The sequence below is a fragment of the Bufo gargarizans genome, chromosome 2, assembly GCF_014858855.1.
Source record: "Bufo gargarizans isolate SCDJY-AF-19 chromosome 2, ASM1485885v1, whole genome shotgun sequence".
Classification (NCBI taxonomy): Eukaryota; Metazoa; Chordata; class Amphibia; order Anura; family Bufonidae; genus Bufo; species Bufo gargarizans.
The window spans coordinates 75,281,512-75,299,699 of record NC_058081.1 but is presented as its reverse complement, the minus strand read 5'-3'; the positions used below and the strand labels follow the sequence as shown (position 1 = coordinate 75,299,699).

General features: G+C 45.6%; 1 protein-coding gene across 2 annotated transcripts in view; it reads right to left on the bottom strand.

The window, feature by feature from the left end:
- Positions 1-14,367, bottom strand: part of IDO2 (indoleamine 2,3-dioxygenase 2) — a 75,287-nt gene extending 60,920 nt beyond the window's left edge. Inside the window, exon 1 of one of the 2 annotated variants that reach the window (XM_044279198.1) lies at positions 14,229-14,367. In XM_044279198.1, the coding sequence (XP_044135133.1) occupies positions 14,229-14,297 (69 nt within the window). In that variant the 5' untranslated portion in view covers positions 14,298-14,367. Of the gene's footprint in view, positions 1-4,136; positions 4,298-14,228 lie in introns of those variants that run through there. The other variant, XM_044279199.1, reaches the window with a different exon arrangement.
- Between the last annotated feature and the right edge of the window lie 3,821 nt (positions 14,368-18,188).

The window sequence follows — 18,188 nt, the reverse complement described above, 5'->3', positions numbered from 1 at the left end:
ACTGGAAACACTGATCACGGACGCGGATGACAAACAGTGCATTAGCCAAGTTTTCCACGGACCCATTGAAAGTCAATGGGTCCGCAGAAAATCATGAACAACGGACACGGGACACAACAACGGTCGTGTGCATGAGGCATTAGATGGTGAGATCTCAAGCTATCAGCTACCCACCATTCTTAAAGGCAAAAGGATCATTTATCTGAATATAGTATTCCTATAAAAGGAAACTGAAGTATAGGATTATACAGTACAATAAGAACAGCATTAAGTTGGAGCCTGCTGCGATTGGCGGAGCTTGGTCTGTCCCCCCACTTCGGTCTGGTTATCTGATACTGGCCCCTTCACAGGATTCATATGCATGTAATCTGCTGGGATATGGTACTTTAGGAGTTAAATGGCAGGGGACCCCTGCTTTAGATCACGGGGAGTTGCTGAGAACGCCTCAGGCATATATATACCCCTCCCCCCCCCCCCCTCCCCAGGCACTTCCTCTTGACAGTGGAAGCGTTGTGGTCCCGCTTTCTATCCCCTATTCAGGATTCGAATTGGCAGTTGATTTGTTCAGTTTGCCCTAGATATCTGGTTTATACTGTCTATTTCCTAGTACTGCAAGTTCTGGTTTGAGTTCTTTGAAGTCACAGCAGGCGGCATTTGAATGCAGTGGAGATTTGCTGGAAGGGGATGGCGGCCTTGCCCGCTGGGAGTCCAGCGGTTGGCATACCGCGCCGATGGTTATGGAGATGTTTTGGGTATTGCCCCGTTTAAATGAATAAAGAAGCTGTGGCCGATCACCACTCAGCAATTAAGAAAGTTAAAGTATGTGTTGGTGTCGTTTGTTATCGGGGTTGGCGGTTGGAAGGGGTCATGGGCTGGTTAAAAGGTACCCCTCCCTTCGGTACCAGCAGTCTAACTCCCATAGAAGTGAATGGAGCACTGATCCGCAGAGGTTTGACTGCTAGGACTCCATCCAATCATGAAAACAAGGGCTCGTATTCTCCATTTGAACTGAGCGGCAGACAGGCATGCCAAAGATAGGTGAGTGCTTGTACTCTGTTATCTCAGAAAGGCCCTTAAAGTTGATTGGAGTGGCAGCGAGCATGCTGCTTCTTGCAAATGGGGGGACATGAGCCCACATTCTTGTGATCAGTGGGGCCCCAGCGCAGTCAAACCCCCACAGATCAGACACTTTAAATAGATGTATTGTAACTGTCAGAGCAAATAAATTGTAAAAATCAGTACAACATGCAGCCTTTGATGCGAATTTGAACATAGCCTAACTCCATTGTTTAGATTTGACAAACCCCATGCCTGCCAACTCAATACCTTTTTATCAGTAGTACTTAAAGAAGACCTGTAAGTAACCTTTTCTTATGTCTCAGTAACTACTTGCATTCCCCATGTAATATAAGTTATGGAGCATCGATTCCTATGACTATGTTTTGTTACCTAGTTACATCGTTGTTAGGGTTGGAAAAAGACAAAAGTCCATTAAGTCCAACCTGTAATCTAATCCTGCTATATCGACCCACAGAACAAATCCCTGTATCAATGTCCATCTTCCTTTTAAAAAGGGGTTGGGCCAAAGGGAAAGGGTTTGTAGAACATGATTTCTATACATTGTGATAAGCCTCAATGTTATTTTGAATTAAAAAGTCATCTAAACCTTTCTTGAAGCCATCTACTGTATTTGCTGTGACCAGCTCCTGTGGCTATTCCAGAGATTCACAGACCTTACTGTAAAGCATGCTTCTCGCCTCTTATGACTGAATCTTTTTTTCTCCAGGCGTAGGGAGTGGCTCTTTGTTTTTTGAGGGGGGTTTAACACAGAATAGCTTCCCTCCATATTTTTTGTATGGTCCGTTTATATATTTGTATAGGTTAATTATGTCCCCCCTTAGGCTACTTTCACACTAGCGGCAGCCTTCTCCGGCAGGCTGTTCCGTCGGGTGAACAGCCTGCCGGATCCGTGCTGCCGCTAGTGCACTGTTAACCTGCCGGATCAGCCTGCCAGAAAAGGCTGCCGCTAGTGTAAAAGTAGCTTTAGAAGTCTTTTTTCAAGGCTAAACAAATTCAGTTATTTTAATATTTGTTCATAGCCCTTTATGAGTTTAGTTGCTCTCCTTTTCACTTTTTCTAACTCCAGGGCATCCTTTTTATGGACTGGTGCCCAGAACTGAACCACATTTGCCGTAGTAATGCTTTGTATAGTGGCAATTTTACATCCCTGTCCCGCTAGTCCATACCTTATTTAATACGAGACAAAGTTCTGTTGGCCTTAGAGGCAGCTGACTGGCATTGCATGCTGTTATTTAGTCAATGATCTACTAATACACCCAGATCCTTCTCAGCAAGTGACTCTCCCAGGTTTACACCACTAGGACATATGATGCATGCAGAATTTTAGCCCCCGGGTGTATAACTTTACATTTATCTATATTGAACCTCATTTGCCAAATGGAGGCCCAAACAGTAAGTTTATCCAAGTCAGCTTGTAACTAGCATCTTTCATAGACTGTACTACAAAGTTTGGTGTCAGCTGCAAAAATAGACACAGCACTATTAATACCATCCTCTATGTCATTAATGAAAAGTTAAATAACAGTGGACCCAGCACAGAACCTTGGGGTGCACCACTTATAACCAGGGACTATTCAGAGTAGGAATTGTTGACCACAACTCTTTGGATACGATCATGAAGCCAATTTTCAATCCAATTACAAATTATATTTTCTAAACCACGAAACCTCAATTTACCCAATAGTCGTCCGTGTGGGATAGTATCAAACGCCTTTGCAAAGTCCAAAAACACAGTATTGACAGCCTTCCCTCTGTCCAGGCTTCTACTCACCTCCTCATAAAAACAAATCAGGTTAGTATGACAGCTTCTGTTCTTAGTAAAGCCATGTTGGCTATCACGTATTATATTATTGACAGTTACATAATCTTGTATCTAGTCTCTTAGAAGGCCCTCAAACATGTTTCCCACTATGGATGTTAAGCTTACTGGTCTATATTTCCTGGTGAAGACCTAGCACCCTTTTTGAAAATGGGCACCACATTTGACTTGCGCCAGTCCCTTGGTACAATCGCTGTCATTAAAGAAACTGTAAATATTATGAACAGAGGCAAAGCAATAACTGAACTTCTTTAGAACTCTAGGGTGTAATCCATCTGGACCAAGGGCCTTGTTTACTTTCAGGTATTTACACCAGTGGCACCACCCTCATGAGATGCCCTCTCTTCTTTTGTATATACAGAGCTAAAAAAAAACAGGCTCCCAGACCATCTCAAATAGGGTAAACATATCCGTACGGATAGCTGTCAGCCATTCAAATTGATAAATCTTGTTGATCCTGTTGAGTAACGCCTGGTAGCTCAGTGACAGGGAACGCCACTGGGAGGCAATATGGATCCTAGCGGCTAACAAAATATATTGGGTCAATTTCAATTTGGCTTTTGTCAACTTTGATGGCTTATCGCCTAAAAGAAAGACCGAGGGTGTAGGGGGAGGGTGTGCCCCAACAGGGATTAAAGTAGATCGCTAATGCAACTCCACAACCTGGCGGCTATGGGACATGTCCACCAGGTATGTAACATCGTACCCTCCTCTCCACAACCCCGGAAACAAATAGAAGGGACCTCTGGGTAAAAGTGGTGTAATTTGGCCGGCACTAAATATGTCCGATGAAGGATCTTAATTGAGGTCTCTGCCAGGGTGGTTTGCCACGACCCCCTAGAGAGCGTCTGGGAGAGTTGGTGCCATCTAGAAACACTGGATTCCTCCAATAGATCAGCCTCCCATTCTAACATGTAACGTAGTTTGGAGTCTTCTGGGGGCTCATTGAGGATAGTATAAATCTGGGACAGTAAACCCTGTTTATATAGCGAGAAAGACATTAGCCTTTCAAAAGGAGTATAATCAATCTTATGGGAACCATTTTTTAAGGAGTGGAGAAATGAGAAAACTCTCTGGGCATTAAACTGTTCCTGGACCGGTGGGGCAAATTTCTCCATGAAGTCTGGCAGGGATAGCATTTTACCCCGTACTAGGAATGCCCGGAGAGAGCACAACTTTTTTTCAACCCACCACGAAAAGGCCCCATATTGAAGTCCAGGGGGGAAAGCCGGATTACCTGGAAGGTATTCTAAGGGGGACGGCTTAGACTGGAGAGAGTGCTTGAACCTAATGGATCTCCATAGGAGTATGGAATAGTAGGAGAGTTGACACAGAATGAAGAGGGTAACGAGGAGGTGGTCCAAAAAAGGGCTCTCCAGGAGTTACGGTAGTTCTTTATACTTTTTAAAGGCTACAGCCAGGGCGTATTCTAGCTCTTCTGCTGCCTGAGGCAAAAATGGCGCCCCTCTATAAAAAAAAAATAGTATTAAAGCCAAGTAGCCCACTGAATATACCACACACATAAATATATACCAGCAGTGGATATATCGCACACATAAATATATACCAGCAGTGATTATACCGCACACATAAATATATACCAGTAGTGGATATATCACAAACATTAATATATACCAGCAGCAATGGATATACCACACACAAATATATACCAGCAGTAGATGTACCATTCACATAAATATAAACCAGCAGTGGATATACCACACACATAAATATATATACCAGCAGTGGATATACCACACACAAATATATACCAGCAGTGGATATATCACAAACATTAATATATACCAGCAGCAGTGGATATACCACACACAAATATATACCAGTAGTGGATATACCACACACATAAATATATACCAGCAGTGGATATACCACACACAAATATATACCAGCAGTGGATATACCACACACAAATATATACCAGCAGTGGATATACCACACACAAATATATACCAGCAGTGGATATACCACACACAAATATATACCAGCAGTGGATATACCACACACAAATATATACCAGCAGTGGGGCGTGGCCTGACTATCATGGAGTGAGGACGCTTGACACATCAACTCCTCTAACATCCTGATTATATCCTGGCCATCCGGTGATATTATCTGCACCAGAACCGAAGTGCTGGGCCTCAGGGAGTGATAGCCGAGGGGGTGCACCTGTTTGGACCTTCTTTGGCCCTCCGATCCGGCTCCGTTGGTAGGGTGCAGCCTTCGGCCTGCATTCTGCTCTGAGACGCGCGGCGCTTCTCCTGCTGCCTGCGACCCGTGACCGCCGGCTTCCGAACTGCACAAACGCTGAGGTGAGCTGCGAGGGGATTGCTAGACCTTCCTACATATCGGAGGCTCTGCGCCAGCCCTGTTCTCTGGACATCTGGATCATGTTGGGGGTCAGGTGAGGAGAGATTCCGTGGGAGCAGAGCGGCCCCACGTTGCAGTCCTGCGCTGGGAGCGCTTGACACGCCACCTGTGGGCTGCTGTGCTACACTACGGTATATTGGAGCGGTAGTGTTGTGGAGGGGGGGCTGTGTAGAGGACACTCTTGTTAAATCCCAAACTACCATCCCACCACACGGCCCCGCCATCTTGGATCTGCTTGCTGGTGGAGAGCTGTGTTTCTGCCCTGCTATTAGCTGCCTGTATCTATCATCACAAGACAGGAGGGAACGTGTTACCCCTTGAAATTTGCTGCAATATCAGCGTGGGGAAACGGGGTGTGTGACCCCCCTACAACCCAATACCTCAGGCCTCAACTACATGGGCTGCAAGACAGGCACCGCCACTAATAAACGTACCCCTAAAACACTGTTGGATACTATGGGCCAAACAGAAAAAACAGGGGAGGGCAGTTCTCCTGACCAAACGGAAATAGATCTAAGTTCAATAATGGCTGCCATTACGAATTGCCGGTCTGCGCTTACAGCAAAAATAGATCACCTTCAAGCAGACCTACCCTGCCTCTGCCATGATATTTATAAGATACGAGATAGAACCACGGAGGTGGAGAGGCGATTGGGGGAGGTGGAAGATGTGGCGCACTCTGGGGAACACCATGTACGGGCCCTCCAGCAGCAGGTGAAATCACTGCAGGCAAAAGTGGAAGATGCAGAGAACCGAAATAACATATGTAACATCCTGGAGTATGTTACCAAACTCTTTTTCCCTGCTACCACATGTCAAGTGTAATTATATTGTCATTATATGTATTTTCTAGGCCTGTTTTATATATTATGCTGTAATTTCTATGTGCACCAGCAGGTGGCAGCAGTATGTAGCAGGACCTTAGCCCGTTTAGTATTACTAGACTGGAATAGTTCATTCCAGTTTAGTTTGCCCCTTCTGTGAGCAGAAGTGGGCCGGTCCCATGTCCTGTCTCATGGGGAAGAGAAGGAAGTGAGTGAGTGTACCAGCCACCCCTGCTTGGGGAAGGTTGTGTTAGTTGGATTTCCCAGTTCTAGGGATCCCAAACCAGGACCCTGTCTCGGTTGAGACCAGAGAGCATTCCCAGTCTGAGCCCTTCAGCCTCAGCTGGTTGACAAGCAAGCAGCCACCTCCAGTCCTCCAGGAAGAGCCATTCCCTGTGAGCATAACTGTGAGTAACTATCCAGAGACCAAGAGAAGCCAAATTCCTCCTCAGCTAGTCAGGCCCATACCAAGCAGAAGATAGACAGAGCAGTAGATAGATACCTGCCATATTCTTCAGGCATATTATAGAAGCAGAAGAGATACTGCTCCCTGCCACATATTGCCAAATACCTGCTGGGACCTAAAGGACTACTGCTGTAACTCGTATGGATTTATGCTGCCATTCAGTAAAGACAAGTTGAATTATATCACAAGTCTGGACCTCATTTACTGCTACCACGTTCCTCAATTACTCCTACTAGCAACACTCAATTGTGAGCCAGGATCCAGGAGTCCAGTCGTACCCAGGTAGGAGACACCGTTGACATTACACAGAGACATTATCCCCACTCTGGCATTCCTCACCTGGTACGTGAGTTATTACATCTTAAAGGGCCCTGCTACAGTACCCTACGCACATTGAAATTGGCGTCACGAACAAACCATAGATCTCTATACATCTATCCCGACCCACTGCATAGTTGGCCGCCGTACCACAGTCCTGCTCATTGCACATACGCATCCTGGGCCTTCCGGAGAGGGCTGAGGGTGAAGCACCTGAGGGCTTTTCTGAGCACCTTATAAAACAAAGTTTGGCCCCTATTAATCTATCATCCAATTTTGTTGTGGAACGGGCAGACAGAATACCTACTAGACCCCTACCACCAGGGGCTCCTGCACACCCTTTCATTCTAAAAGTTCTGAACTACCGCAATTGGGACACTATACTAGCGGCAGCTTGCCAGCTAAAGGAGGTAAATTTTGATAACACTAGAATCTCATTCTACCCAGACTTCTCATCAAAGGTCCAAAAGGCAGAGGCGACAGTTTACCATGGTGAGAGCAAGACTACGAGAGAAGGGCCTTAAATACGCTATGTTATACCCTTCGTGCCTCAGAGAACAGGATGGAGAATCGGCCAAATTCTTTTTTACACCTGAAGAAGCATCCGAGTGGCTGGGTGGCAGAGGCTGAACATCCACGGGTTCTCGAGTACTCATGTCACAGCACGCTTTACGGATGGCCAGGTTACAGATGGACTGGACAACTTTACTGACCCTTGGATTCTTTCGACAATACCGAGGACTTGGTTTTTTATGTGTCTTCCTGGGTTTCTAAGGGAAGGTTCGCTTATCAAAAGGTTTTGGGATGCTAGGCTCAGATAGGTTGGGGGGGGTCTGGGCAGGGAGGGGGGTTGTTCATGGCACTGTTATGAGTCAATCTGTTCTGTTTGTCTATGTCATGTGTGTTGTTGTGCGTTTGTGGGTATGAATGGCCTGGGCACTCTGTGGTTCACTCATGTCGCTTCACAGGGTTCCTCTTTTGAATGGCTACCTGTAGGCTTGTCTTCTGGAATGTCCGGGGGCTTAATGACAAGGTGAAACGATCCCTAGTCTTCAATTACTTAAAGGGATACAATCCTGATGTGGTGATCTTGCAGGAGACTCACCTGAGAGGGCAGAAACTATTAGCTCTAAAATGGCCATGGGTGGGCCATGCCTATCACACAGTAAATATTAACTATGCGAGAGGAGTTTCAGTGATTGTAGCTAAGGGGCTCCCTTTTCAGGTACACTCCGTACAGTTAGATGTCTCTGGACGCGATGTCATTGTTTTTGCTGCTGTGCGAGGTATAGATTATGTAATTGTTGGTTTAAATGTCCCCCCCCCCATTTCAGCGAGGAGTACTAGACGATATAATGGGAAAAGTGTCTGCCCCCCTAATTATGATGGGCGATTATAACGCTGTCTTAGATCCGATTGCGGATAGACTCCGCCCTCAAGTTACCCATAATAGGTCGCTTAATAACTGGGCTGAGGCCCATGGTTTAACAGAAGCATGGAGACTCCTACACCCTAGGGATCACCAGTATTCCTGTTACTCAGCATCATTTGCTATGCTTTCTCTTATAGACCTTGTGTTTGTTAGTAGAGATCTGTTACCTAAACTCTTTTTTTTTTTTTGTGTACTTATAATCCCTATCCTGCCATATTGCTATACATTATGTTATTAATAATTTTCGTTCAGTAGATTTAGCAAAAAACATACTTTTAAGATATGCTAATTACCTGTCTACCAGCAAGTAGGGCATCTACTTGCTGGTAGTAGCCGCAGAAAACCGCCCCCTCCTCCTGTTGATTGACAAGGCCAGCCGCGATCTCCTCCTCCGGCCGGCCCTGTCGGCATTTCAAAAATCACGCGCCTGTGTTGATTCGGCGCAGGCGCTCTGAGATAGGCTCGCCTCCTCAGCACTCCCTCAGTGCGCCTGCGCCGATGACGCCTTCTCTTTCGGTGACGTCATCGGAGGAGGAGATCGCGGCTGGCCATGTCAATCAACAGAAGGAGGGGGCGGTTTTCTGTGGCTGCTACCAGCAAGTAGACAGGTAATTAGCATATCTTAAAAGTACATTTTTTGCTAAATCTACTGAACGAAAATTATTAATAACATAATGTATGGCAATATCGCAGGATAGGGATTATAAGTACACAAAAAAAAAAAATGAGTTTAGTGGGGTGACAGAAGCCCTTTAAACCCTATTGTAGAATGGGAGGATTTCAAGGCGGTTTTGCGGGGCACGCTTATACACGCTATAGCGTCATACAGGAAAGAACTGGGAATTACTAGAGCTAAATTGGAGGCAGAACTAGGGCTTACGGAGGTTATTTGTATCCAAAACCCGGGTGATGATACACACAGGATTTGGGTGGAAGCTCAAAGACGCCTTAACCTCCACTTGGTGGAATATACCCAGAAAAAAAATTATTCCAAAAACAGGTGGATTTCACGGAGGGCGACAAAAATGGGAGAGTGCTAGTCTATTTAGCGAAAACTGAATCGCCGCAAACAGTGGTTTGATATATTACCAATGCAGAGGGTTTTCGTATAACTGAGCCTAGGGAGATTTGTGAGCATTTTGCCCGATATTACTCGGATTTATATGAATCCGAGGCATCCCCTGTGAGTGGTGACCTACAGAATTTCCTGGAAGCCATTCCGCTCACACCTCTGTCCCAGTCAGATAGAAGTTTCCTGGATTCCCCAGTGACTGTGGGAGAAATCAAGATGGCAATAGAGAGCATGGCAGTGGGGGAGTCCCCTGGTCCGGATGGCTTTCCTCTGGAGTGGTACAAGCTAGATGTGGACGTGCAATGTGCGCGGCTCATTAAATTGTTTGAATATGCCTTTGATCACGGTGAGCTGCCCCCATCATTCATGGAGGTGACCATTGTGGTTATACGCAAGACCAGTGCAGTACTTATAGACCAATTTCCCTACTGAACATCGATACTAAAATCCTAGCGAAAGTCCTGGCTAGACGTATCAGCGATAAGATAAGATTCCTTTATTGTCACTGTACAATACAATGTAATACAATGTACAATACAATGAAATGTTGTTTGGAGCAATCCTAGATGCCATGGACAGGGGAACAAGAACTGACATTTAAACTAAAGCATTACACTAGGAAAAAAAACTAAACATTGCACTAGAAGGCATTACTAGTCACAGTTCACAGCATATATATATATAGCAAGAGCAAAGTAGGAAGTGCTTATGAGTATATACGATGTTATACTCTCGGTGATAGACCCTGACCAAGCCACATTTTTTTGCCGGGTAAGACCCCAGATATAAACCTTAGGAGGATACCGCTGGCCTCGCTCATATTTCCATCAAGCAGATACGGCTGCCTGATCCAGAACAAATGCCGGCTGTCGGCAAACGTTGCATGCAGCGTTTGTTGTCGGGCTGAAACCCGGCATTTATGCTGGAAAGAGGTCGGATCACAGCCAGATCTCATTACAGTCAATGGGGATCCAGCAGTGAACTAGAGAATCCGGCAATGCGGGATCAGGCGAACTCCGGCAGGCTGTTCTCTGCTTCATTGAGAGGTGAACAAGACCTAACTCCTGATCTGCATGGACTTGACGGCAAGCTGGCTGGGCTGTTCCTCTCAACTTGGCCTATCACAGGTCCTCTGAACACCCAGCAGAGCTAGGAAGCGCTATAGATGGCTATCCCTGCTCAATGCTCTGCTGTGTTATAGGATGTCACTACTCTAAATTTCTCCTTGCCTACCTGGGTCCCACATACACACACACTTGCTAGCTTGCTACCAGGCAGTGTGGCTGGTCATTTCTATACCAGTGGCTGCAGTATTCTCCCAGTACGCAATTCTCTCTAAATAGTCCTTTTAGGTACTACAGGAATGTGCCAAACAGCATGGGCACATCCAAAGTCTAAGAATTACCCTGACCTCTGATTTAGCGTTGCGACATGCATGGCCATGAACTTTTTTGTCGCACAGGTGTTTTTGTGCCGTCCTCACCACGATGGAGTGACGGGGGCATGGCGGGCTGGGACTTCAGCCAGACACAGTTACTGGCGGAGATTTATTAAAATTAGTGTAAAGGAAAACTGATTTAGTGGTGGAATCTGATTGGCTGATCTGAGCAACTAAGTCAGTTTACCTTTACACCAGTTTTGATAAATCTCACCCCCCCACTATCTTTTGGAAACAGGAGTAAAAGAGGAGTAAGGGTCCATTCACACGTCCGCAATTTCATTCCGCCTTTTGCGGAACGGAATTGCAGACCCATTCATTTCTATGGGGGTCCGCAATTCCGTTCCCCCAAAAAATTGAATTGCAGACAAGAATAGGCATTTTCTACTAAGTGCCAGCGATGTGCAGTCCGCAAAATGCGGAACGCACACCGCCGATGTCCGTGTTTTGTGGATCCGTGGATCCGCAAAACACACACGGACGTGTGAATGGACCCTAAAAACTACTTCGGTAATAAATTAGGTGCATTCTTTGCCAGTGCAGGGTGAAAACACAGACCAGTGTAAAAATCCGGTCTTTGTAAATAACCCGCAAGCCAATCATGCATGTGTATGGAAAGGGGGGGGGGTATCTATTCCCACAACTTCTGGCTCAATGTGTCTAATTCTGATGTGTAGCCCTTCTACTAGGTATTGCATGGAAATTAAAATGAGGTTCAAAGGTGGGTGTAGTCAATATAGTTTACAGTCTTATTATTAAAGGGGTTTTCCAAGGCATTTGTACGGATGACCTCTGGATAGGTCATCATTATCTGATTGATGAGGTGCAACACCAGGGACCGCCATATCAGCTGACCAAGCATAGCGTCGCACATTGTATAGCAGCTGTGCTTGGTATCACACTCGGCCCCATTGTCTTTAATGGGGCTGAGCTGCGCCTAGGTCATGTGACCAATGAACATGGCATCTGTTGGCCTAGGGAAAGCTAAGAGAAGGCGGCAGCACTACTGTGAGCGCTGGTACCTTCTCAACCAACTGATCGGCAGGGGTCCCAGTTGTCAGACCCCCACCAATCAAAATCTGATGGCGTTTACCGCAGCGCGAGCAAATGGAGGAGGCGAGTGCTTTTATTTTTGCAGAAGCAAACTGGGGGCACTAATGGGGGCATTATTCTAACTAGGTGGACTAATGAGTGGCATTATTCTAACTGGGGGGCACTAATGGGGGCATTATTCTTCCTGGGAGCACAAATGGGGGGCATTACTTTTACTGGGGTGCACTAATGGGGGCATTTTTTATTACTGGGGGCACTAATGTGGACAGTATTAATTCTGGGGGGCACTAATGGAGGCATTACTATTACTGGGGGCACTAATGTGGGCATTATTAATTCTGGGGGCACAAATGGGGGCATTATTAATTCTGGGGGCACTAATGGGGGCATTAATATTATTGGGAGTCACAGTATGATAGCGACTTAACACCCCGTGTTAAGCCACACCCAAACCCCCCCTTTTGAGTGTGGCTTAACCTGGCCGGTATTTTTTGTTGGGAAAATTCTCAACCCTAGTGATGGCTAACCTCCGTCACGCCAGCTGTGGTAAAACTACGACTCCCAGCATGCTCCATTCATTTCTATGGCGTTTTGAGAACAGCCAAGGAAATGTGCATCTTGGGAGTCGTAGTTTTACTACAGCTGGAGTGCCGGAGGTTAGCCATCAAAGAATCCTCTGGATTTATAAAACTGTAGGAAAACCCCTTTAATCCTATGTACCCTATTGTTATTTATCAACATCAATATAAACCTCTTGATTTACTGTCAGTGTCTGAAAAATCTACAAAATCTGATCTTGTTTACTAACAGCTGCTGCTTGTTACAATGTAGCAGAGGTAAACACGGCATCTACGAAAAGTTTTCTCCTATCCTGTTCTGCAGGCTGCTAGTTCTTACCTACACTGACACACTGTAGCAAATTGCTGCACTAGCAGTGAAGAGTTGTCAGACCTGCCCCAAATGTCCCTCTTAGTCCGTATTTTTGACAGCATAATGAACCATAACATAATGAACCATAAGGTCCCTTTCACACGAGCGAGTTTTCCGCGCGGGTGCCATGCGTGACGTGAACACATAGCACCCGCACTGAATCCTGACCCATTCATTTCAATGGGGCTGTGCACATGAGCGTTGTTTTTCACGCATCAGTTCTGCATTGCGTGAAAATCGCAGCATGTTCTATATTTTGTGTTTTTCACGCAGCCCTGGCCCCATAGAAGTGAATGGGGCTGCGTGAAAAACGCATTGCATCCGCAAGCAAGTGCGGGTGCGATGCGTTTTTCACTGATGGTTGCTAAGAGATGTTGTTTGTAAACATTCAGTTTTTTATCACGCGGGTGAAAAACGCATCAAAACGCATTGCACCCGCGCGGAAAAAACTGAACAACTAAACGCAATCGCAGCCAAAACTGACTGAACTTGCTTGCAAAATAGTGCGAGTTTCACTGAACGCACCCTGAACGCATCCGGACCTAATCTGTCACGCTCGTGTGAAAGGGGCCTAAGTGTCCCAAAACGTTGGGAGGTATGGGTCGGTTCTGTTCACTGACAACAAACAGATATCTTGACAGCACAGGGCCATAGCACATGAGTACTAATCTAACCAGGGTCATAGTTTATTCTGAATGCCTTTGCTCAGTCTGCAGCTGCAGGAACGGGGAGCTGGTTGTCAATGACAGACGTATTCCTCATCAGGGTTGATGTGCTCACCACATCACGGATGAGGTCCGCAATCCAGAGCTTTTTTTGGAGGTGCGGACGGATTACGGACCTATTCAAGTTGAATGGGTCTGGATCCGTCGCGGCAGCCGCACGGATCGTGCCTGTGCATTGAGGACTGCAAATCGCGGTCCCCAATGCACGGAATGGCCGGCATGCGTTCGTTAGGTGGTCATTATCAGATCGGCCGGGGGTGGGGGTCAGACTCACAGAAACCTTGGCGATCAGCAGTTTGAATAGGTAGCAGCGCTCGTGTGGACGCTGCTTTCTCTTCAAAATTACCTGTGCTTCGTCTCGCTTGTACAGGTGTCGCGGTGTACAATTCCAATTCAGGCAAACTTATTGTAATTACAGTGCGCCGCCACTACAAGCAAGACGTAGCCCAGGTATATTTGAATAGGAGGCAGTGCTCATACAAGCATCACTACCTCTTCTAAAAGCTAATCGGCAAGGGTGCTGGGAGTTGGATGCCCTACCAATCTCGCGCCGATCAGATAACGATGACCTGTCCTGAAGATAAGTTATCTATACACAATTATATAAGAAGAAGAAGATGTAATAAATGAGTTATTAGTAAGCATATAATAAGAATAATAACCAAAATGTGTTTGCATCTCACCAGGGGGTCCTGGAGTATGAAGCCATATTCCTCCGAGACATAGCAGTCTTCCAGTTTTATCTTCTCCATTTAAGTGTCTTGTCTGCTGAAGACCTTTACACCAAGTGCTGCTGTTACTCTGTGATCCCCTGCCCCCTACCTGTCCTTTTAACAGTGGAGTATGCACTGGTCACTGTAGGGCAGAGTCTGAACCAATAAGAGTAAAAAGAAAAAAATACCGCTGACTCACGTTACCCATGTCAATATTAATTCAGACGAAGGACAAGGACGAGTAAGATCAACAAAACTGAACTAATATAAACACATGTCTAAGGGTCTATTCACACGTCCGTTGTTTCTTTCCTGATCTGTTCCGTTTTTTGCAGAACAGATCTGGACCAGTTCTGTACCCATTCATTTTCAATGGGTCCTAAAAAAAAAAAAAAAAAAAAAACATATATCGGACAGCACAATGTCCGTTTTTTTTCAGGACCCATTGAAAATGAATGGGTACAGAACTGGTCCAGATCTGTTCCGCAAAAAACGGAACAGATCAGGAAAGAAACAACGGACGTGTGAATGGACCCTTAGGGTACTTTCACACTTGCGGCAGAGTGATCTGGCAATCTGCATGCAAACGGACGCCAAGGACTATAATTCCTATTATAAGTTCCTAGTCTGCTAAAATATGGCGCACGATTGTATTGCGTGTCACCGTAATACCTCCTTTCCTGTGATGTATACATCTGCTGGTGGAGAGTGAAAAACAGGAAAACTATACCAAAAAAAATTATGTAAAAACAAGATAAGAAGGGTTATACATTTTCATTCATTACCCAATATAACTGCAATGCGGGTTTAATTAAAAACGCCATAAGAAAAAACTGGTCAGTTCTTAAAAATGATCCCGTAGTAGGTGAGATGATCCCTGCCAATCCAGAATTTATATTCAGAAAGGCACCTAATTTAAAAGACCGCTTAGTGCATAGTTGTCTACCTTTAAAAAATGAGGGTGTCAAAAAGCAAGTGTTCACATGGTGCGGTTTCTGCTTGCCGTGCAAAAACCGTCGAAAGAAAGATAGAAGACTAAGGGCAAAGGAAGTGGTGTCTATGAGTAATGGTGGTACCTGTAAGATTGGCGGTGAATTGTCCTGTGAGACTACGGGGGGTCGTCTACACGCTGGAGCGCCCTTGTGGACTCCAGTATGTGGGACGAACTCTGAGAAAACTAAAAACTCGTATACAGGAACATATCAGAAATATAAGTGAGAGGAGGAGCTTAAATTGTGTAAAAAAAAAACCACCCATCTTGGGTGGGATATGCATAGAGCTCAGAGCACAGACTAGAAGAGTCGTGTCCTGCACTGCATCGCTGACAGCAGACTGGAGGCAAGTATCTGAGTTTATTATTTTTGTTTGGTCACAATGGTGAGAAAGGGGGTCATTTTTTTGTAACTGGAGAAAGCACTATGGGGACATTGCGGGTGTAAAAAGGAGCATTTTTGTACTGGCACACATTATAAAGGGGCCACTATGGGGGGGGACATCTGTTCTACTGGGGGCACTAAAAAGGGGGTAGTTTTTGTACTGACACACATTTTAAGGGCTTCAGCACTCCAGTAGATATGGCGTTATCAGCGCGCTTACTTCATTTCGATTTTTTATTTCCAAGGCAACTACAGTGCAAATGTGTGACGTTTCAGTCTACTACTACCTTTTTCAAAATAACATAACAAAAACAAAGACAGGTGCACTCTGCGGTCTTACTAACCCTCATACTGGTGTAAGATTGAGAACTAGCCAACATATCCTGCTTGGAGGACATGTCTGAGCCCGAGCACCGCACCAAGGTTTCTCAAGTAGCTCGGGAACCTAACGCTAAACCTACCTGGGCCGTATGGGCAATACCAGGAGCCAGTGGGCGAATTACAGGGGCGCAAGGTCCAACTCAAAGCAATCTCCCAGTAACCTCCAGCATGTGACCATGCATACAATAGGAGGAGGCAGAGAGCTCTGAGCCCCACCCAAGACTGGCTGATATAGCCCGGGCCTCACATGTGCACCAGAATGCTGGATGGAAATTAAGGCACATTCAGACTAGGAGTTTCTACACATCTAAAATTCTAAATACAAACTACAAATTGGCGTGGTATTAAAAAGCAGGAAGTGCTCAACCCCATATGCAGTGGTGCATCTATACCGGGGGGGGGGACCCAAAACATTTGGGACAAGAGTGCTATGCCATTTGATGTACACATTATAAGGGACCATTTTTTGTACTGGCACACATTGCAAGGGGGAATTATTTTACTGACAACATTATAAGGGGTCATTTTTTGTACTGCCAGAGATTATAGAGTTTTTTTTTGTACAGGCACACATTATAGAGGGGATTATTACTACTTGGTGCACTATGGGGAATTATTACTTCTGGGGGAAAAATGAGGAACATTATTACTATTGGGTGCACTGTTACCACATAGTGCACTCTGGCAGAGAATTATTACTATTTGTGGAATTTTTTGGAGGACTGTTACATTGGGAGGCACCCTGGCACAGTATCAGATTAGCACAATTTTTTTGGGAGGACACTATGGGCCAGATTTATCATGACTCTGACAGCTCACTCCACTTTCACATATGGCTAAAGTCAGTTTTAGCCAAGTCAGATTTATGATCGGCCCTTTAAGACTGTAATAAATGTGGTTTGACGGTAGCAGTTTATCCGTCAGTAAGCAGCTTTACAAAAGTCGCACATCTTTACAAAAAAGTTGCACGTTTTTATAAAAAAGTTGCACGTTTTTATGAAAAAGTTGCACGTTTTTATGAAAAAGTTGCAAGTTTTTATGAAAAAGTTGCAAGTTTTTATGAAAAAGTCGCAAGTTTTTATGAAAAAGTCGCATGTTCTATTAAAAAGTCTCATAAGATAAGCATGGTCCTCACGGGAGTGAAATTGCGACTTTTTAAATAGTCCCAATAGTAAATCTGTCTAGAGATTCATTTACATAAGAAAACACGCCCACTTTCAGAAAACTGGCGAGCATAGTGCAGAGCAGAAAAAAGTCGCAAATTTGTGCGCAGTTTTAGCGTTTGGGACTTTTTTGGGGACTTTTTCACTCCATTATCCTGACCTGAGCTAATGATAAATCTGGCCCTATGTTTACAGCACTATGAGTTACAGGGACACTATTTCCTGGGTGCAGTTATATTTTTTTAGGGCACTGTGTGCCAATAATTATTGAAAGGGGCCCTATCTGTGTGGTAATAGTATTTTCAGGGGGATTATCTGTTTCTGCAGTATAGTCAGGGCCGTCTTTACCAAGGGGCAAAAGGGGCAGCTGCCTCTTGAGCCCTGCTAGCTACTGCCCCGGGTGTCAAGCTGTCTGTGTACTTTAACGTTGTGATCTAGGACCTTAGATGACATCATCACCATGTGACCAGCAACCTAGCAATTACTGGTCACATGGCTATGAGGTCATCACAGGTCCTAGCAGAAGTGTTGCAGAAGTTAGGCCTCTTTCACACTTGCGTTGTCCGGATCTGGCGTGTACTCCACTTGCCAGAATTACACGCCGGATCCGGAAAAACGCAAGTGAACTGAAAGCATTTGAAGACGGATCCGTCTTCAAAATGCGTTCAGTGTTACTATGGCAGCCAGGACGCTATTAAAGTCCTGGTTGCCATAGTAGTAGTGGGGAGCGGAGGAGCGGTATACTTACAGTCCGTGCGGCTCCCGGGGCGCTCCAGAATGACGTCAGAGCGCCCCATGCGCATGGATGACGTGCCATGTGATCACGTCATCCATGCGCGTGGGGCGCCCTGACGTCACTCTGGAGCGCCCCGGGAGCCGCACGGACGGTAAGTATGCTGCTCCCCCGCTCCCCACTACACTTTACCATTGCTGCCAGGACTTTAGCGTCCCGGCAGCCATGGTAACCATTGAGAAAAAGCTAAACGTCGGATCTGGCAATGCGCCGAAAC